General features: G+C 42.5%; 1 protein-coding gene across 1 annotated transcript in view; it reads right to left on the reverse strand.

The window, feature by feature from the left end:
* PRMT5 (protein arginine methyltransferase 5) overlaps positions 1–16792 on the reverse strand; it is a 37897-nt gene extending 21105 nt beyond the window's left edge. The window contains exons 1-5 of the mRNA XM_081968829.1: positions 16591–16792; positions 7963–8081; positions 3488–3573; positions 2200–2334; positions 662–777 (exon numbers count right to left, since the gene is read on the reverse strand). Of these exons, the coding sequence (XP_081824955.1) occupies positions 662–777; positions 2200–2334; positions 3488–3573; positions 7963–8081; positions 16591–16739 (605 nt within the window). The 5' untranslated portion in view covers positions 16740–16792. The remainder of the gene's footprint in view (positions 1–661; positions 778–2199; positions 2335–3487; positions 3574–7962; positions 8082–16590) is intronic.
* Positions 16793–21709: the final 4917 nt, after the last annotated feature.

Here is a 21709-nt window from a genome sequence, read left to right on the forward strand (position 1 = left end):
CATGCAGGCCAACTAAGGGTCTCTCTTTTATTTCCCCCAAGTTTGACCTTTCGCTTCCAAACGCAGGTAAGTCCTCGATTTACGAACCACAACAGAGCCCAGAGTTGACGTTGCTAACGTGAGAAAGTTGTTCAGGGGGTTCTGCCCCATTTTGCGAATTTTCTCACCCCAGTTGCTAAGGGAATCCCCGCCTGGTGTTAAGGTGAGACACCAGTTGTTAAGCGAATTTATTCACAGCTGCTCTAAAGTTATTCTCCCTTCCTCTCCCTTTGCTAATTGTGGGTCGCACTTAATCCCTGCCGTGATTCATTCAACAACGGTGACAAGCAAAGCTGTAAAATGGGACAAACCCGCTTAAGGACGATCTTGCTTCCTCTTTCGCGACCTTCTGACTGAGCAAAGTGAATGGGGGAAGCCAGATTCGTTGAAGAACGGTGTTGCTCATTTAACAACCGCAGTGGATTGACTGAGCAACGGAGGGAAGAAAGGTCGCCAAATGGGCAAAGCCCACTTAGCAAATGTCTCACTTAACGACAGAAATGCGAGGACTGTCTCTGCAACTCAGGAGCTACAAAACTAGCTTGAGAATCTTGCCTTTTACCGCTCAATCCATCCAGATGTGTTCCCAACATCTGCCAACACTCGCTGGCTTGTCACTCACCACTGCCAGGTCTTCTCGTCGCCTGCGGACTCATCTTCCCCGCCGGGCACGGCCTCGTTTTCAATCACATCATCCCTCAAGTCTTCGGGAGCCAATAGTGGGACTCGCATCCAGAACTGTCACAAAAGAAGGGGAGCGGGGGAAAGGAAGGGATGTCCTAAAATTAACCCAGGCACTAAGTCTACAAGGAATATGTTTCCACATGCGAATAATGCAGAGAATAACGGAATCACAGAGTTGGAAGGGACCTTGGAGGTCTTCTAGTCCAACCCCCTGCCTAGGCAGAAAACCCTATACCGTTTCAAACAAATGGCTAACATCTTAAAGACTTCCAGTGTTGGGGCATTCACAACTTCTGGAGGCAAGCTGTTCCATTGATTAATTGTTCTCACTGTCAGGAAATGTCTCCTCAGTTCTAAGTTGCTTCTCTCCTTGATTAGTTTCCACCCATTGCTTCTTGTTCTACCCTCAGGTGCCTTGGAGAATAGTTTGACTCCCTCTTCTTTGTGGCAACCCCTGAGATATTGGAACAATGCTATCATGTCTCCCCTAGTCCTTCTTTCTCTTAAGCTAAACATACCCAGTTCCTGCAACCGTTCTTCATATGTTTTAGCCTCGTCCCCTAATCCTCTTTCTTGCTCTTCTCTGCACTCTTTCTAGAGTCTCCACATCTTCTTTTTTTATATCATGAGGTTTCTGCTTGTTTCAGGGTATATTTTGTGTAAAGTCCAGCTGCTTTTACATTGTGCGCGAGTCAGTTGTGTAGCTTTTGCGTTATTTTTGTGCAAAGTGGGATCGTGGGTTTTTGAGCTCTCTGCTGTGACTCGGTGAGGTTCCCACTTGTTGCAGGGGTTATTTCGTGTGTACTCCAGCTCAGTGGTGGGATACGACCGGTACGTCCTGGTACGGGCGTACCGATGCCTGCTGGAAACACCAGGTACCGTTCCGGTACTCCAGAGGGCCCACACATGCTCTTTACCTGTATTTAAGCCGATGGGGTCTTATGCATACCCGCACGGAGCGTATGGCGCCGAACAGCTGGAGCGTCGTGGGTGGTAAGTACCAGTTGCACCGGGATCCGGAAACCCACCACTGGTCCAGCTGCTTTTACATTGTGTGTGTCAGTTGTACAGCCACGCCCACCCGGTCACATGGCCGTCAAGCCACGCCCACCCGGTCACATGACCACCGAGACACAGCCGCAGAACTGGTAGCGGAAAATTCTGAATTTCACCACTGGCCTTCTGTATATGTCCTTTGCTCGCACGCACGCCTTCCATCCATACACCCAGCCTCAAAAATATGCCTAAATGGGAGGGCGTAAAGCCGGGAGGGGAGGGCGGGATTTCCACCCGTGATTTCCGCTACCGGTTTGGGAAAACCGGTCCGAACCGGCTGAATAACCACCTCAGATGACAAGAGAAAAGAATGTAAACACCAGTAAGGGAGGCGTCGTGGAAATGATGTTATCCCCGTCGTGTGGATCTCTCGTGTGCTGAAATATATTTGAGAAGTTGAGCTGCATCTGCTGGACGTACCATGGAAGTGTGGTGGCCGGTGTGGATGTGGTTACAGAGAACACGTGCCAGGTTGGGGTTGTCCTCCTGGGTCAAGGGAATCAGAAATGCCGGGAGCCCTAAATAGGCCCCAAAATTTAGCTCCTCCAACATGGCCTGCAACAAAGGGAAAAAAAATAACATAGATATTAAGATTACAGCTCGCAGTCCTGTAAAGACATAGTATACCCCGTTTTCCCCGAAAATAAGACCTCCCCGGATAATAAGCCCAATCTGGCTTTTGAGCGCCCATGCGCTAAAATGAGCCTTCCCTCCAAAATACTGCAACGCAGCAGCAGCCATGAGGTGACCACGCTCACCGCCTCCTGCACCTCAAAAATAATAAGACCTCCCCATTTGTAGAAATGGAAAATACAATTCAATGAGGTAAAGGCCCAAAGAGACTATAGAAGAAAAAAAGGGTCTCCGGAAAAGAAACTAGCCAAAAATAAAGAGGGAAATAAGGGGAGATGGGAAAGAAAAATTTGGGGGAGAGATACTCAAAAAGTCTATCTAAACGAGAGAGGGAAAAGATTTAAGACACATAAAAAGAAGAGAAAGAGAAAAGAAAATGTAGAAATAGGAGAATAAGTCGAATGCTATAACTCAGCAGAAGGAAGTATTGAAAACAAGGTAAAAAGATGTTTTAAATTAGGATGGGTGGGAATTATATTAGGAAACGGAAAGCGGTTCGATAATTATGTTATGCTGATTATACAAATCTTGAAATCTGAAATTTGAAGATTCGTATCGTGAAGGGAAAATAGATGGAAAAGAAATGATCGATTGTTTATGTCTAAAGAGAAAGAAAAATTATACTGCTTGTGCATGTTAAAAAAACTAGACATTGGAAAACAGGAGAAGAAAAGTAATACGGCTGAAATTGGAAAGAATGGAGATAGAACGTAAAATGAGTTATGTTTTTGGGTGGGAATGTTAAAGGGGGAATTCGGACGACACTCTGTTCACAAAATAAGTTTTATTATGTAATGAGAATAAATAAAAAACTATAATATAATAAAAACAACAACAACAACAATAATAATAACAATAATTATTAAAAACCATAATAAATAATAATAATTTGGGGGGGAGGTGCGTCCTTTCCCGTGCATTCATGGAATGGTTTCTGAACCCATACACGAAGAGGTAAAGTCCAGTAAAGCACATTCTCAAAGGTTATTCTTTGCTTCTCGTTGCCCTCATAACCAAAATATCTCTACATTACAAAAGTGCCATTGATCATTCTTCCCTTGCCAAGGTCACTCACCGCCTCCGAATTCCGGCGTACTTTCTCCAGTTCGGAATCTGCCCGGATCCACGGAGACAATTTCCCCACAATCAGCGTGTTCCAGTCTAAGGAGAAGGAAGAGATTGGGAGGGTTGACAGAAACATGGGAATTTAGATGATTATACTGGGATTTATAGTTATGTACCCAAAGGAGACAAGGGAGAAGTTGCCCCCAAAAAGGAAAATTTTAATTTAATTTTAATTTTAACTTATTTTAAATGTATTGTTTTTTAAAAAATTCGGTTTGTTTTTTTGGATATGAATTTAATCTTTTTTAACTTTTGGGATGTGTGTTTTTTAATGTTGTACGCCGCCCTGAGTCCTTTTGGAGAAGATGTTGGCATATAAATCCAAATAAACCTAAACCTAAACCTAAACCAGCGACGGTGGGATCAACGGGGAAAATTGGGGAGAGATACTGAAACAATAAAATTAAAAAGGAGAAAAAACATTGGAAAGGGAAAATACAGGAGTGTGAAAAACAAGAAACAGAAAAAGCTCGGCAAATGAGTGGAGAGAATATGGGAGAAATGAAGTTCCTGAGAGTAAGAGAAAATCGCTGAATGAGGAAAGAAAGAAAAGGATTTACTAGTAGAATAGAATGAAACTTAGTCAACATAGCCAACGGTATCTATTCAATCAAATGTGCGAGATATAGATGAAACTTACTACTGTGGATAGCTCATTAAATGAAATGTTTACCATATAAAATTAAACTGGAGGATATGTATGATTAATAGTAAAACAGAAGAACAGTTGGAAATGATATGTTAAATTTGATTAACTTGGAGAGGCAAAAAGGATATTGTTTGTACATTAAGAAAAAAAAAACAAATGAAGAGGGAGAATATTGGAATAAAAATAAGACGAGTCAAATGTAAAATGGAAATGTGAAATGTAATATGCATAATAGAAGATGTAAAGGGAGGGAAAGCCGGGATAACGCTTCGTTCACAAAAGAAGTTAAAATGTGTAACAAACAATAAATAAAAAACTTTGTTTGGAAAAACAAATCACGGGAGTTGGTTTAGCAGTCATACTGAGAACGGGACGTGAGGGTTAAAAAAAAAAAAAACCCAAATCGCTTTCAAGAAAATTGTAACAACGAGTAATCCTTTCCGGGCCAAACAATGATGGAATTAAGAATTCACCCGGGATTTCGGTTACAATGTGGAACTGGCTAAGTGGGAAAAACTTTGGATACTTAATCAGAAACTAACATTGGCTACGGCGTATAAAGAAAACCTTTACAAGATGTTCTACAAGATGGCATCTCCCGCCACCACGGCTTTCTAAAATGTTCAAAAATCTGGCCCCAAATTGTTGGAAGTGTAAAAAAAACACCAGGCACTTTCTACCATATGTGGTGGACGTGCAATGAGGCAAAAAAATATTGGAAAAATGATCCAATCGTGGTTAGAACAAATGGTGGGAGAACAAATTATGTTTAAACCAGAAGCTTTTCTCCTAGGCATAATACCGGAGGGGTTTAAGAAAGATACACTCTTATCTAATTATACATATACTGACTGCAGCGCGCATAACCTACGCACAGCATTGGAAAAAAGAAAATACACCATCAGAGCTAGATATAATCAGAAAAGTGTTGGCCTGTGCAGAAGCAGATAGGCTCACTCTTGAACTTAAAAATAAAGGGGAATCAGAATATTTTGAGGTATGGAATAGATTCTATGATTGGTATAAGTTAAGATGATAAGACTGGAAAAAATGTATATATTGTGATCGAACAGAAGGACAGACAATGTATTAAGTAGAATAACTGTTAATGGTTGAAACTAGCTGTACATAATGTGAATATAGGATCACCCCGACTCCGCGGCATTGCGTTGTTTTAAATGTAAAAACAATAAATATATATATATTAAAAAAAAAAAAAGAATTCACCCGGGATTAAGCGATTCCATCGTTTTCTGCTTTTTAGTTTTCTTTTGTTGGAGGTAGGCGCAAAGAAGCCAGGATTATGCGTGAGGGAAGTTAGAAATAAATAAATAAATGTTTAATTATTAAAATTAAAATATCTAGATACAACAAAAACAGCTTTTGTTAAGGATAGGAGGTGCTCGACTTACGATTCCAAGTAAGCAAAACATTTCTCTCGCTCAGGGAGACGTTTCTTAAGTGAATTTGACCCCGTTTTAAGACCTTTCTTGCCACAGTTGTTAAGTGAATCACCCCAGTTGTTAGTCCCATGGTTGTTAAGTGAGTCAGACTTCCCCCTTTGGCTTTACTTGCCAGAAGGTTGCAAAAGGGGATCGCATGACTCCAGGACGCTGCAATCGTCATATATGTTGAGAAACATCTGAATTTTGACCATGGGGATAAAATACACTAACAGAGTTGAAAAGGGACCTTGGAGGTCTTCTAGTCCAACCCCTCTGCTCAGGCAGGAGACCTTATACCATTTCAGACAATCTTTTCTTTAAAACTTCCAGTGTTCCACCCACAACCTCTGGAGGCAACTTCTGTTCCACTGATTAATTGTTCTTACTGTCAGGAAATTTCTCCTTAGTTCTAAGTTGCTTCTCCCCTTGATTAGTTTCCCCCCATTGCTTCTTGTCCTACCCTCAGGGTACTTTGGAGAATAGCCTGACTCCCTCTTCTTTGTGGCAGCCCCCGAGATATTGGAAGACTGCTGTCATGTCAGTCCCAGATGCTGCAACGGTCATAAGTTGGCAATTTTTTCAAATTTTAAGCCACTTTTTCCAGTGCTGTTGTAACGTCAAACGGTCATTAAACGAAGAGTTGTATGTCGAGGACTAGCTGAATTAAGTATCAAGATTGAACCGCTTGGCTTCTTTCAAACTTAACAATGAACTAGGGGGGGAGGAAGGGGGGAAAACAGAATGCTGAAAATGTCTGTTTGTGTGTGGACTGTTGAAAGCCTGGAAACCATCAAGGTCACCGCTGTAGGTGCTTAAGAAAGGGATGGACTGTTCCCATAACAAAACGACGTTTTATCATTGGACAATGTGATTTCCCTGAGGTGGGGAGGAAGGGAAGCTATTGTTTAACTAAGCAAGCTTTTACGCAGGAAAACCAGAGCTGGTTTTGATTCTTCAGTACCAAAATGGTGTATCCAATAAAGTTTTACTTTGGGGAATTCAAAGCTCCCGAGAGGAATTCCTTATTTTGGGTTCACTGGTTGGACAGTTGACATTAAACCATCAGGCTAGAAAGGAGGAGACCGTGAGTTCAGGTCCCACCTTAGCCATGAGAGCCAGCTGGGTGACTTTGGCCAATCACAAGGAGGCTGTGAGTTCTAGTCCCGCCTTAGGCCCAAAAGCCAGTTGGGTGACTTTGGGCCAGTCCCTCTCTCTCAGCCCAACCCACCTCGCAGGGTTGTTATGGGTAAAATAGGAAGAGGAAGGTTTGTTGGCGATGTTTGTAGCCTTGAATTGTTTGTAAAAATAATAAAGGGGACATACTATATATATGAATGAATGAATGAATGAATGAATGAATGAACAAACAAATAAATGAATGAGGGTAAGCTTGCTTGTTTTCTTGCAAACATTTCACTACCCTAACTAGGTAACTTCATCAATACTAGTACTGATGATCTTACCTACTTAGGCTCATCAAACGTCTGCAAGAAAACAATTAAGCTCAGAGAGCACCAAGGAGCCCTGAACTACAAATAAACGGAAGGAAGGAAGGAAGGAAGGAAGGAAGGAAGGAAGGAAGGAAGGAAGGAAGGAAGGGATAGGAATGAGGAGAAGGAAGGAAGGAGATGGGAATGAGGAGAAGGAAAGAAGGAAGGGGATGGGAATGAAGAGAAGGAAGGGAAAAGGAAGGAAGGAAGGAAGGAAGGAAGGAAGGAAGGAAGGAAGGAAGGGATAGGAATGAGGAGAAGGAAGGAAGGAGATGGGAATGAGGAGAAGGAAGGAAGGAAGGAAGGGGATGGGAATGAAGAGAAGGAAGGAAAAAGGAAGGAAGGAAGGAAGGAAGGAAGGAAGGAAGGAAGGAAGGAAGGAAGGAAGGAAGGAAGGAAGGGATAGGAATGAGGAGAAGGAAGGAAGGAGATGGGAATGAAGAGAAGGAAGGAAAAAGGAAGGAAGGAAGGAAGGAAGGAAGGAAGGAAGGAAGGAAGGAAGGAAGGGATAGGAATGAGGAGAAGGAAGGAAGGAGATGGGCATCAGCAGAAGGAAGGAAGGAAGGGGATGGGAATGAAGAGAAGGAAGGAAAAAGGAAGGAAGGAAGGAAGGAAGGAAGGAAGGAAGGAAGGAAGGAAGGAAGGGATAGGAATGAGGAGAAGGAAGGAAGGAGATGGGAATGAGGAGAAGGAAGGAAGGAAGGGGATGGGAATGAGGAGAAGGAAGGAAAAAGGAAGGAAGGAAGGAAGGAAAGGAAAGAAGGAAGGAAGGAAAGGAAAGAAGGGAAGGAAGGAAGGAAGGAAGGAAGGAAGGAAGGAAGTTAGTTTCTGAAATTCTCACCTCTCCCTGAGAGTAATAGGTCAGAGCGAGTCTGCGGTCCTGGTCGGTGTTTAGCCGGATCCTGGAAAAATTCTCTCTTGTATCGAGGATGGAAAATCGGCATACAGAGAAAATCAAATCTACGGAACAGGTGGGAGGGAGGGGGAGAAAAAACAGCCCTATGAAGACCCTGATGTTGGAACACCACAACATGGCTGGCTACGTTTCCACCCCAGACTCAACTTCAAACAAGTCAGCTAGATTTTAGCTTAATGAGACTTGCAATATATGATATATGATATATGTACCATCACGGACCAATAGTTGCCCAACCGTTTCTTTAAAACCTACACCGATGGGAGCACTCACGACTTCTGGTGGCAAGCTGTTCCACTGCTTAATTGTTCTAACGGTCTCCTTAGTTCTAGGTTGCTTCTCTCCTTGGTTAGTTTCCCTCCATTGCTTCTTTTCCTGCCTTCAGGTGCTTTGGAGAATACCGTATTTTTCGGAGTATAAGACGCACCTTTCCCCCCCTCCCCCCAAAAAGACGGTGAAAATCAGGGTACGTCTTATACACTGAATTCAGCATTTTTGGCCCCCCGGGAAAAAAAAACCCTTCGCAAAAATGGACATGCAGAGGGTTTGAGAGGCCTGCAAATTACTCCTGGGGAGGGCGAAACCGAGTGAAATACGGGCCGTTTTTTGCTCGTTTTTGCCCCCGCAGCCCCCCAGGAACAATCTACAAGCCGCCCAAAGCCTATGCATGTCCTGTTTGTTTGTTTTTTGCAAAAAATGGGACGGTTTTTCCCCAAAAGGGGCTGTTTTTTGCTTGTTTTTTGGGGGGGGCGTCCCCAGGAGCATTTTGAAGGCCTCTCAAACTCTCTGCGTGCCCCGTTTTTTGCAAAAAACGAGGCCTGCAGAGGGCAAAACATTTTTTTTAAATAATTAATAATAATTTATTAAATTTCTAGACCGCCCCCTCTCCCCGGAGGGACTCAGGGCAGTGTACAGGAATAAATTTAAAAACATGCAAACAATCATATATATAGCTAAAAGTCAAATTAAACAACCCCTGTACGAATTTATAAAAATTAAAAACATTAAAAACAGACCCTAAAACCAATCCTAAAAATTTAGAAATAAAAGTGAGGTGGGAAAGATGGAATTAGGCCAAGCCGGCTAGCTGGAATAGGTGGGTTTTAAGTTTCTGACGGAAGGAGCGGAGATCCGTAGTCATTCTAATGTGTGTAAATGTTTTAAATTTACCTCTTCAAAATCTTGGTGAGTCTTATACTCCAGTGCATCTTATAGCCTGCAACATACGGTAGTTTGACTCCCTCTTCTTTGGGGCAACCCCTGAGATATTGGAAGACTGCTATCATGTCTCCCCTAGTCCTTCTTTTCATCAAACTAGACATACCCAGTTCCTGCAACTGCTCATGGTATGTTTTAGCCTCCAGTCCCGTCCCGTCCCCCCCAAAAACATCTCGGTTGCTCTTCACTGCCACCTTTTCTAGGGTCTCTGCATCGTTTTAACATCGCGGCGACCAAAACTGGATGCCGTATTCCAAGTGTGGCATTACCCACTATTTTTTTTTCTCCCCCCTGATGGTTTTCTTCTGCTACGTAAGGTCATTTCTTCTACTGCAGGCTATTTGATCTGCTGAGCTATTGAAATGTTAATTTCCCCACCACGGCTTCTGGGGGAAGAATTTCGCCGCCACCCTTTCTCCTTTCTAATGGCTAATTGTTTGCCGGTTTTTCATTCTGCTGATCGGAACTGTTAAAGGTTTTTCATTCTGCTGATCGGAACTGTTAAAAGAGAAAACTCAGAGATGACATAACATGAATCCCAATCAAAGCGACAGACAATGTGCCTTTACCAATAAATCCTTTTTTGAAGGTTTCTCCGAGTGAAATATAGGTAACTCCCAACAGCTCACCAAGTGCCTCCTTCGTTGTTGTTGGGTTTTTAAAATTATCTGTACAGGGGCAACGAGGCTTATCTTCAAAGCATTTTTGGAGATGATTTCGGTATTTCTTTTTCCTCTCTCTCTTTTTTTTTTTAAAGGGTAGCTCTTGAGACATTCAAAACTGCCTCCAGACCAAGTTTTATCTCCCAGGAATGATTTACTTTTCTACGAAGCCGCCAAAATGCCTCGGATAAAGATTTACGGACTGTAATCCTCAAATGTTTATTTGTCGTTGGTCTGTAAGAGCCCCCCCCCTCACCCCCAAGATGTGGCTTTTGCTGAATCAGCAGTGAGACAGCTACCATGCTTCTTGTACGCGTTTGGGAGGTTGTACTCCAAAAAGAATTTGGGGGAGGCCAGACGGATGAAAGAGATGCGCAGCCCGGGAAAGATTGCGGAAGTACGAAGATTGGAAGGAGAAAAGGATCCCAAACGGAATGTAAAATGCTAAACCGACGGGCTGCATCTCTGGAGCGAATCTGCAACCACTGAAGTGCGAGCGGAAAGATTTCCTGCTGGCAGATTATTTTGAGAAGTTGTTGGAGACTGGCACTACTGGCCTCCCCACACAACGGGAACCCCCCCAAAAAATGGAATTTGGTCCAGGGCTAGAACAAGCAAACCAACCTGCTAGGGAGGGAGGAAAGGAGGAATGAAGGAAGCAAGGAAAGGAAAGAAGATGGGAGGAGGGAAGGAAGATCAAAGAAGAAAGAAGATGGGAAAGAAGGAAAGAAGGGAGGAGATGAGAAGGTAGAAAAGAGGGAAGAAAGAAGGGAAGAAGGGAGAGAGGAGAAAGAGATAGTGGTTCTCAACCTGTGGGTCCGGACCCCTTAGTGGGTCGAACGACCCTTTCACAGGGGTCGCCTAAGACCATCGGAAAACAAATATTTTCGATGGTCTTAGGAACCGAGACACCAATTTTATGGTTGGGGGGGTCACCACAACATGAGGAGCTGTATTAAAGGGTCACGGCATTGGGAAGGTTGAGAACCACTGAGATAGAGGAAAGAAGATAGAAAAGGGCAAGGTATTCTCTGCAAATATTCTCAAGGAAGGAAGGAAAGAAGATGGAGAAAGGAACAGAGGAAGGATGGAAGGAAGGAGAGAAGGAAAGATAGAGAAAAAAACATAGGGAGCCTGGAAGGAAGATCAAAGAAGAAAGAAGACAAAAAAAAGGAAAGAAGGGAGGAGATGAGAAAAGAGGAAGGAGGGAGGGAGGGAGGAAGGAGAGAGAGGAAAGAAAAGGGGAAGGAAGGAAGGAAAAAAGAAAAGAGGAAGAAACATAGAAAGGAAGGAGAGAAGGGAGGGAGATGAGCAAGAAAAAAAGATAGAAAGAAGAAGGAAAGAATGGAGGGAGGGAAGGAAGAAGAGAAGGAAAGAAGATAGAGAAAGGAATTGAGGGAGGATGGAAGGAAGACCAAAGAAGAAAGAAGACAGAAACAAGGGAGAGAGGGAGGGAGGGAGGGAGAAGAGAGAGATGAAAGAAGATAGAAAAGAGCAAGCCAGCAAGGCGAGGGAGGAAAGAAAGTAGAAAAGGGGAAGGAAAAAAGAAGGGAAGGAAAACAGAAAGAAAAAAGGAAGAAAGACAGAAAGGAAGGAGAGAAGGCAGGCAGGCAGGCAGGCAGGGAGGGAAGGAAGGTTTCATTTTCAAAAATCCTTCTTGGCAATGAACTACATGAAATACAGATCTCAAATCACTCTACGAGGGCAACGCACTCACATCCGTCAGTGAATGCACCCCTAACATTCGCCTTTGACCCCTACAGCATAAATAAATTTTTTTAATTTATTAATACAACTCATAAGATCCTGACCCACCTTATATCTGGCTCTGACCTGGATGGCTAAAAGGCCATTTTATCCCAACAAGGTTTTGAATAGAAGGTGGCACTTAATTAAGGTCTTCTCGTGAGAAAGGGAGTGGGGGGGGGGGGCAGGGGAATCAGAAATTAGAATTAAGATTGCCGGGAGAAATATCAACAACCTCAGATATGCAGGTGATATCACTCTAAGGGCATAAAGTGAAGAGGAACTAAAGAGCCTCTTGATGCGGGCAAAGGAGGAGAGCGCAAAAGTTGGCTTGACACTCAACATTAAATGGAGTCCACTGAAGCTCACGCCGACTGCTTCGGTGACTCCATCCTGCCAAATCCTTCTCTGTCGTCCTCTTCTTCTTTTGCCCTCCATTGTTCCCAGCATGAGGCTCTTCTCCAGGGAGTCCTTCTTCCTTCTCCTTAGGTGGCCAAAGTCTTTGAGTCTCTTCTTCAGGATCTGGCCTTCTCAAGAGCAGCCAGGGTTGACCTCCTTTAGGACTGACCAGTTGGATGGCCTTGCAGTCCAAGGGACTCAATGCAGGAGTCTTCTCCAGCACCGGAGTTCAAAGGCCTCCATTCTTTGCTATCAACCGTTTTTCTCTTTTGGCCAGTCACCCCAACACTCTTCCCCCCCCCCCGGGGAAAAGATAGCCAACGGCCCGGGAGAACCCAGAGTGGGATGAAAAGCCCATTAAACGGCTCACGTGAGGTGCTGCTGCCAGGACAGGGGGTGGTTTTAGCATATTCATTTATTATATGACTCTTCTATTATTAGTTTTATTGTTTTTGTAGTCTGTAAGCTGTGGGAATGAGAGGTAAAGCTATGTAAAGGCATGCGTAGAAATTACCATGATCTCAGTAGCTGTTTATCTTGGAAACCTAGAAACTCACCTAATTAGCAGAACCAGATGCGGGAATAAAGGAAAGGTGATGCACAGCCGTTATCTATTAGCTCATTAATTCACCAGAGCAAAGGCATGAGTTAACCTTGGCCTGAAGAGCATTCTTGATTCTCTAGGGAAGATTTGGGGGAGTGAACCTGTTATTGTAATGTGTTGTTGCTCTGTGCTTTGCTTGTAAAAACTTTATAAAAGCCAAATAAACTCTGCGAGAGGCAGACAGATATTTTGGACACAAACTGCGTGATTGATTTCTGAAACCTACATCAAGCCGCCTTGAGTCGCCATGCGGGCCTAGGCGGCAATATCAATTCTCTAAATAAATGAATTCCCTAAATAAAAGATAACCAGCCTAAATAGACGCCATTAATGGACGTGTGGAAGTCGCTTTTCTCGAACACAGAATCACTCTCTGAGAACAAACAGAATGGCTAGCCTAAGGAACAGAAGAGTGAAGGGAGGCGTAACAGCAGTCTTCCAATATTTGAGGGGCTGCCCCAAAGAAGAGGAAGTCAAGCTATGCTCCAACGCACCTGAAGGGCAGGACAAGAAGCAATGGGTGGAAACTAATCAAGGAGAGAAGCAACCTGGAACTAAGGAGACATTTCCCAACAGTGAGAACAATTAATCAGTGAAATGGCTTGCCACCAGAAACTATGGCTGCTCCATCATTTTGAAGAGGTTTTTAAGACAGCCATTTGTTTGGAGTGGTATACAGACTGCCCTGCTGGAGCAGTGGGTTGGACTAGAAGATCTCCAAGGTCCCTCTCAGCTCTGTTATTCTGTTAATTATAGCAGAAAATGACTCCCTGGCAAATCTATTTAAAATACATGTGATTGGATGGATGAATGGATGGATGGATGGATGGATGGACGTAGGCAATGAGCAAACTGGAACTTGATGCCTTGTGGCTCACTACGCCATTTTTCATGGGGGGGAAAAATGATACTCATCCTTTTTTGTACTCATTGCGCTTCCCGGAACCAATTAATGATGAGTACCAAGGTACCACTGTAAATAGATAATGGATGGATGAAGATCAATGATAAAGGATAGAGATAGAGATTACCGTATACCTGCCTATTTAACTTATATGCCGAGCACATTGAGAGCAATGTGGGGGTAGATGAATCAAAAGTTGGAATTAAGATTGCCAGGAGAAATACCAACACCCTCAGATAGGCAGATGGTACCCCTCTAAGGGCAGAAAGTGAAGAGGAGCTAGGGAGCCTCTTGATGCAGGTGAAGGGAGAGAGTGCAAAAGTTGGCTTGAAACTCAACATTAAGACAACTAAAGATCATGGCATCTGGCCCTCTCAATTCCTGGCAAATAGATGGGGAAGAAATGAAGAGAGTGACAGATTTTATTGTCCTGGGCTCCAAGAACACCACAGATGGGGACTGCAGCCAAGAAATGAAAAGAGGCTTGCTCGTGGGGAGGAAAACTATGGCAAATCTAGACAGCATCCTAAAAAGCAGAGACATCACCCTGCCAACAAAAGTATAAATAGTCAAGGTTGCAATGGATGGTTGTGACCATAATACAATACAATAGCAGAGTTGGAAGGGACCTTGGAGGTCTTCTAGTCCAACCCCCTGCCTAGGCAGGAAACCCTATACCGTTTCAGACAAATGGCTATCCAACATCTTCTTAAAGACTTCCAGTGTTGGGGCATTCACTACTTCCGGAGGCAACTTCTGTTCCACTGATTAATTGTTCTAACTGTCAGGAAGTTTCTCCTCAGTTCTAAGTTGCTTCTTTCCTTGATTAGTTTCCACCCATTGCTGCTTGTCCTGCCCTCAGATGCTTTGGAGAATAGCTTGACTCCCTCTTCTTTGGGGCAACCCCTGAGATATTGGAACATTGCTATCACGTCTTCTCCTGGTCCTTCTTTTCATTAAACTAGACATACCCAGTTCCTGCAACCGTTCTTCCTATGTTTGAGCCTCCAGTCCCCTAATCCTCTTGGTTGCTCTTCTCTGCACTCTTTCTAGAGTCTCCACATCTTTTCTACATCGTGGTGACCAAAACTGAATGCAGTATTCCAAGTGTGACCTTACCAAGGCATTATAAAGTGGTATTAACACTTCACGTGATCATAAGGAAGGCTGAGCGCCAAAGAATGGAGGCCTTTGAACTCTGGTGCTGGAGAAGACTCCTGCGAGTCCCTTGAACTGCAAGGTGAACCCACCATTCAATCCTAGAGGAGATCAACCCTGACTGCCCTTTAGAAAGCCAGATCCTGAAGATGAAACTCAAATACTTTGGCACCTAAGGAGAAGGAAGGGCTCCCTGGAGAAGAGCCCAATGCTGGGAAAGATTGAGGGCAAAAGAAGGGACATGAGGTGGCTGGCTGGAGTCACTGAAGCTGTCGGCGTGAGCTTAAATAGTCTCCAGAGGATGGCAGAGGACAGGAAGACCTGGAGGAACACTGTCCATAGGGTCGCAATGGGTCAGACATGACTTTGCAACTAACGACAACCAAGGTACCACTGTAAATAGATAATGGATGGATAGATGAAGATAAATGACAATGGATATAGATATAGATATAAATAGATGGAGGTAGGTAGGTAGGTAGGTAGGTAGACAGATAGACACAGACAGACACACAGATGATAAATGATAGAGGATGATGGAAGATAGAAAAAGAAAATGATAGATATAGATAGATGATGATGGATATAGGTAGATATAAAGAGGTGGATGGAGATAGATAGGTAGGTAGGTAGGTAGGTAGGTAGGTAGGTAGGATGATGGAAGATAGATAGAAAAAAATGATAGACATAGATGATAGATAGATAGATGATAAATGATAGAGGATGATAGAAGATAGAAAAAGAAAATGATATAGATGATAGATAGATGATGATGGATATAAATAGATATAAAGAGGTGGAGATAGATGATAGATAGATAGATAGATAGATAGATAGATAGATAGATAGATAGATAGATAGATAGATAGATAGATGATAGATAGAGAGAGAGAGACAGACAGACGATAAATGATAGAGGATGATGGAAGAAAAAGAAAATGATAGAGATAGATGATAGATAGATGATGATGGATATAGGTAGATATAAAGAGGTGGATGGAGACAGATAGAAGCTGATGGAAGATAGATAGAAAAAAATGATAGACATAGATGATAGAAAGAAAGAAAGAAAGAAAGAAAGAAAGAAAGAAAGAAAGAAAGAAAGAAAGAAAGAAAGAAAGATGATAAATGATAGAGGATGATGGAAGTCAGATAGAAAAAGAAAATGATAGAGATGGATGGATGGATGGACAGATAGAAGACAGACGGATATGGCAGGGAGAAAGAGGGGGGAATGGATAGAGGGATAGATAAACAGATGAATTTAGCAAACTTCTTCTGAATCTCATTTTGGCCTTCCCAGGCAACTGTCACAGGTCAGATGAGCAGCGTAGAAATTTGATACGTAAGTAAATAAATAGAAAATTTTTCAAAAACTAATTACATTTCAGCCGACATCCACAAATCTCAGTTCCTTCCAGGTTCTAATAATGAGACTGAAAAATGCCATTAATCTCCATCCCACTCAACGCTTCCCGCCAGTTTCAGAGGGAGCCTCTGAGAGGAACATTTGTGAGACACACAAACACACACACACACACACACACTTGACTGTATTAGAATACCTCAGCTAAACATTTTGCCACCTTTTTTTTTAAAAAAAAAAGACATTAGTCTCACTTCCACGTGGACTACAACTCCCATCACGCCATGCTGTCTAGCAATGATGGGAGCCGCATTCCCAATAGGGGAGGTCAATCTGGGGTCAGAGGTCATCCCAGGGGCAGGGATGACGGTCCTTCACGCCGGACCGTGACCTCCCCCGCGCCTCCCCCCCCGTAAGTACAGGTAAAGTTCAGAGGTCATCCTGGCCCGAGAGGCGCAGGTCAAAGGTCGCTGGCGGAGCACGTGGTTATCCTCACCCTTGTCTAGCAACCGCCCCCAGGGTGCCGGCCACTTCTGGGACGCAGCTCAGGTCCCTCCCGCAGGAAACCCGAGCCACACCGGCTGTTCCGGGCCCCACCGCGGACGAGACCGCCGCCGCCATCACCGCCGCTGTAGAAGCCGCCATGGCACGCCGCGCACAGGGATCCCGAGAGCCGGCTAGCCACGCCCCGTTCCCCCCCTTCCGCCAATCACGAGACGCCTTTCCCGGGACTTTGAAGGGGTGGAGCCAGCGCGCGCCAAGAGGAGCCAGTCAGAAACCACGCTGCGGCGGTCGAGGGGCGGGGCTCCCTTACTTGAGGAGGGAACCTGAGACGGGGGGGGGGGGAATGGACATTTCCCGTCATGCCTCTGGAAAGAGAACAGACCCGGCTTTTCCCTAAGGGAATTAGGGCTTTTGAGTTTCTACAAGGACTACGTAGACCACAGTGCATTACTCCCCTAACCCCGCCCCTCCATAGAACTAGAATTCCCAAGATGCATCAGGATACCGCCAAAAAAACCCAAACGCCGTGGGATTGCTAAGAAGTGAGGGCTCCCCCTATATAAAAGAGATACGACAAAGCTGCTGGTATGTCTGAGGGCCAGTGGCGCAATGGATAACGCGTCTGACTACGGATCAGAAGATTCTAGGTTCGACTCCTGGCTGGCTCGGTTCAGACGAGAGTTTTTTTTTCTTTTTCTTTATTTAAAAATTATTATTAAACTAAATTTATATTAAAAATATTAAAAAATAAAATGTATTTTTAAGGCTTTGGCTGGTTTGTGTTTTTTTTTTCTTCTTGGATTTTTATTTTGTATTTTAACTTTGTTCTGAATAATGGATATATGTTGTTATTGTTCTGAATACGATTTTATACAGACACACACACACTTGAAAAAATTGTGTGTGTGTGTATATATATATATATATATATATAAAATACTTCAAAAATATTTAAAAATATTATATATGTATATGTATGTATGTATATATGTGTGTGTGTATATATGTATGTATATATGAATGTATGTATGTATGTATGTATACATACATACATACATACATACATACATACATACATACATACATACATACCAGGGGTTGTAACACACATATATAGATATATGTTGCATTTATGCCGATAAATAAATAAAGGGAGACTAGTATAGATCTATTTCAAGCTATTTAGTTCGCATCAGCTAGCCATACCCTTACTGGAAATTGAACCAGTAAGGGTATGGCTAGCTGATGAGAGCTAAATAGCTTGAAATAGATCTATACTAGTCTCCCTTTATTTATTTATCAGCACAAGTGCAACACAAATGTAACAAAGGAAACATTAAAAAAAATTGGCTTTCTGCCTGGATGGCTCTTAGGGTGAGCCGAAAAACAGAAAAGGGAAGCAGTATGCTCCCTCCCATATTTGGGCATACCAGGGGTTGTGACACAATACATACATACATACATACATACATACATACATACATACATACACAAACATATATACACCCCCCACACCCACATACACACACACCACCCATATAAATACACACAAATTATTTTTCACGCACACATATACACACAAACATATATATATATATACACACACACACATTCATACATACAGACATACATACGTGTGTATGTGTGAAAATCATTTTATTGGTATCTATAGATTGTATAGTTCAAAAATATTTTTACAATACATACATACAGTATATAAATACTCTTGTGTGTGTGTGTGTGTATTATTTTTAAAAATATTTTTGAACTATACAATCTATAGCTACTAATAAAATGATTTTAGACCATTCTGTACAAAAAGTAGCAAATATTTCATTTCTGTTTTATTCGGAGGTAGCTTTTTGTTGTTCTGTATACATCTTACTATCTCTCTGATTGAACGTACGATTTTTTTTGGACATGCAATTTCATAGGGACAAATATTTAACATCGAAGAAATTGGAAGATTTGTCTCCTCTCCTTGAGGGAAGTTGATGGTTGGTGAACTTGAGAGATTTTGCTAAAATGGATGAATTAAGTTCTTTTATTAAAGAGATTGTCCGCTTTTTTTTTTAAAGCTGCATCTGAAGAAATCAAATTAGGACATAAGAATATTATAAAGGCCATTAAACTTTCACCTACCTAATTCTTAAAGAAAGAGACATCGGCCTTTTGCGAGAAAATAACGTTAACAGATGCAGAATTTATATTAAGAGTTTCTCTTTAACAATTTAACTTGGTGTATGGATATATTGAAAGCAAACTATAATAAACATCGTATACGCATAGATCTCAATTGGGCTCAAAATTTCCGTTCCTAAGCGAGACAGTTATTGGGAGCTTTGTTCCATTTTACAACCTTTCTTGCCACTGTTGTTAAGTGAATCACAGCTCTTGTTCATTTAGTCACACGGCTGTTATGTGAATCTCTCTTCCCCGTTGATTGTGCTTATCAGAAGGTTGCAAAAGGAGAACACGTTACCCCGGGACACTGTGATTGTCGTAAGTATGAGTCAGTTACCAAGCATCCGAATTTTGAACACGTGATCATGGGGATGCTGCGGCGGTCATTAAGTGTGAACAGTAGTCATAACTCTTTTTTCAGCGCCCTTGTAACTTCAAATGTTCATTAAAGGAATGGTTGTAAGTCAAGGATTTACAACCTTATTTGTTCGATTGGTATGGAGTGATGCAGTGGCCTAGAGGTGGAGCTCTGGCCTTACACTCAGGAGAACTGTGAGTTTGATCCTAGGTAGAGGCAGATATTTATCTCTCTCTGAGCATGAGAGAATATATAACTCCGCATCGGCAACAGGAAAGGCATCTGGCCAGTAAATATTCAGCTCCATTCAGTTGCACAGACAGACTCCACCCTGCAAGGGATTAGGGGGTCCTTAAAAGAAGATGAGATTGTTTGATTACTATAACTCCATAAATTTGCACTTTTTACAAATTAACCAGCAATTAGTTTTGCAAACATTGTGAACACAGTTTTTCCCAAATTTGAATTAAACGTGGAAGGATTTCCCCCAAATACAATAGAATCACAGAGTTGGAAGGGACCGTGGAGGTCTTCTAGTCCAACCCCCTGCTTAGGCAGGAAACCCTACACCACTTCAGACAAATGGCACTGCCCATAGAACCAGTTGGGGCGTGTATCCGGCCGAGTTCCTACCTACTCGGCTGAACCAGGCCGAACCGGTTGGAACCCACCTCTGCCCTCAATGAGATTGAGTTTGACACCCCTGTTCTATAAGGTTTCCTGCGTGAGCAGGGGGTTGGACTAGAAGACCTCCAAGGTCCCTTCCAACTCTTATTCGATCTTTAAAAAAAAACATTTGCAAATTTCAGGGCTGAAAAAGCTGATTTTGCTTTCTTCCTCTAATAATGAACGTTTTTGCTGGCCAAGAAAAAGCCCATTTACACTGCGAAACTTTAGTCTCGCCATTAAGAAGTGATATAACTTTTCATTAGCACTTTTGTTAAAAAAAAAAGAGAGGGGGGGGGGGAAAACAGCAACCACTTTTAGCCAAGTTCGTGAAATTAATTCCAGCGATTATGGAAAAGGCGCTTAAGTGACATTCTGCAAAATGTAACAAGCCGGATTTATTGACCGATCGATCAATAAAGTGCCCAGAGCAGACTTCCAAGGTTATTTTTCTACTGGATCGCCAGACTGCTGTCATTCAACAGAAGAAAGATTTGTTTCAAACTGAGGATTTTACAGGGGTTTGTTTTAAGAAATAAAATTCACTCAAATGCTTCCAGTTTTCTATTGTTTATCAGTCTTTCACCCCTTGCAAATCTCCCCAAACCTTCTCAAGTTTGCAAAATCAAAATTATTTGGCCACCTACATTGAAAAATAATACAATATTAACATGTGTTTATGTATTTTGCATTTCTTAACCCCCTATCCCCATCCCGTTGAACAATTCAAAATGGTAGTAAGAGCAAATGCGCCCCATTGCAAGGAAATACTGGTGCAAAATTCAGAAATGGCTGGAGGTAATTGCAGAGCAAAAGATAGAATTGAAACCGGAAGCGTTCTTATTAGGAATATTAGACCCGAAAACGTAGAAAAAAATTTCAATACATACTACTACACGTACTCACTGCAGCTAGGATTGCCTACGCACGAAACTGGAAACAAATCAATACACCCGCAGATGAAACAATAGGGGGTTGGACTAGAAGACCTCCAAGGTCCCTTCCAACTCTACTATTATATTATTATTGTATAATAATTAGAAAGCTACTCAAATGTGCTGGGATGGACAAAATGACCATGGAACTAAAAGAAAGAGAAGAATTGGATTTTTATAAAATATGGAATAGAATTTAGAAGTGGCTAGAAAACCGAAGCCAAAACAGGAAATAGAAGTCTTTATTTGTGTTTTTCCCCCCAAACTAGTATTGAATAAAAATTAACTAAAGTTATTAATTACTATCAAACTTACAGTACTGACCACAATGTAAATATAATGGCGATGTGAACAATAAACAGTATTAATACAATACAATACAATAGTAGAGTTGGAAGGGACCTTGGAGGTCTTCTAGTCCAACCCCCTGCCTAGGCAGGAAACCCTATACCGTTTCAGACAAATAGCTATCCAACATCTTCTTAAAGACTTCCAGTGTTGGGGCATTCACAACTCCTGGAGGCAACTTCTGTTCCACTGATTAATTGTTCTCACTGTCAGGAAATTTCTCCTCAGTTCTAAGTTGCTTCTCTCCTTGATTAGTTTCCACCCATTGCTTCTTGTTCTACCCTCAGGTGCCTTGGAGAATAGTTTGACTCCCTCTTCTTTGTGGCAACCCCTGAGATATTGGAAGACTGCTATCATGTCTCCCCTAGTCCTTCTTTCTCTTAAGCTAAACATACCCAGTTCCTGCAACCGTTCTTCATATATTTTAGTCTCCAGTCCCCTAATCATCTTTGTTGCTCTTCTCTGCACTCTTTCTAGAGTCTCCACATCTTTTTTACATCGTGGCGACCAGAACTGAATGCCGTATTCCAAGTGTGGCCTTACCAAGGGATTGTAAAGTGGTATTAACACTTCACGTGATCTTGATTCTATCCCTCTGTTGATGCAGCCTAGGACTGTGT

The sequence above is a fragment of the Natrix helvetica genome, assembly GCF_964273705.1.
Source record: "Natrix helvetica genome assembly, chromosome: W".
NCBI lineage: Eukaryota > Metazoa > Chordata > Lepidosauria > Squamata > Natricidae > Natrix > Natrix helvetica.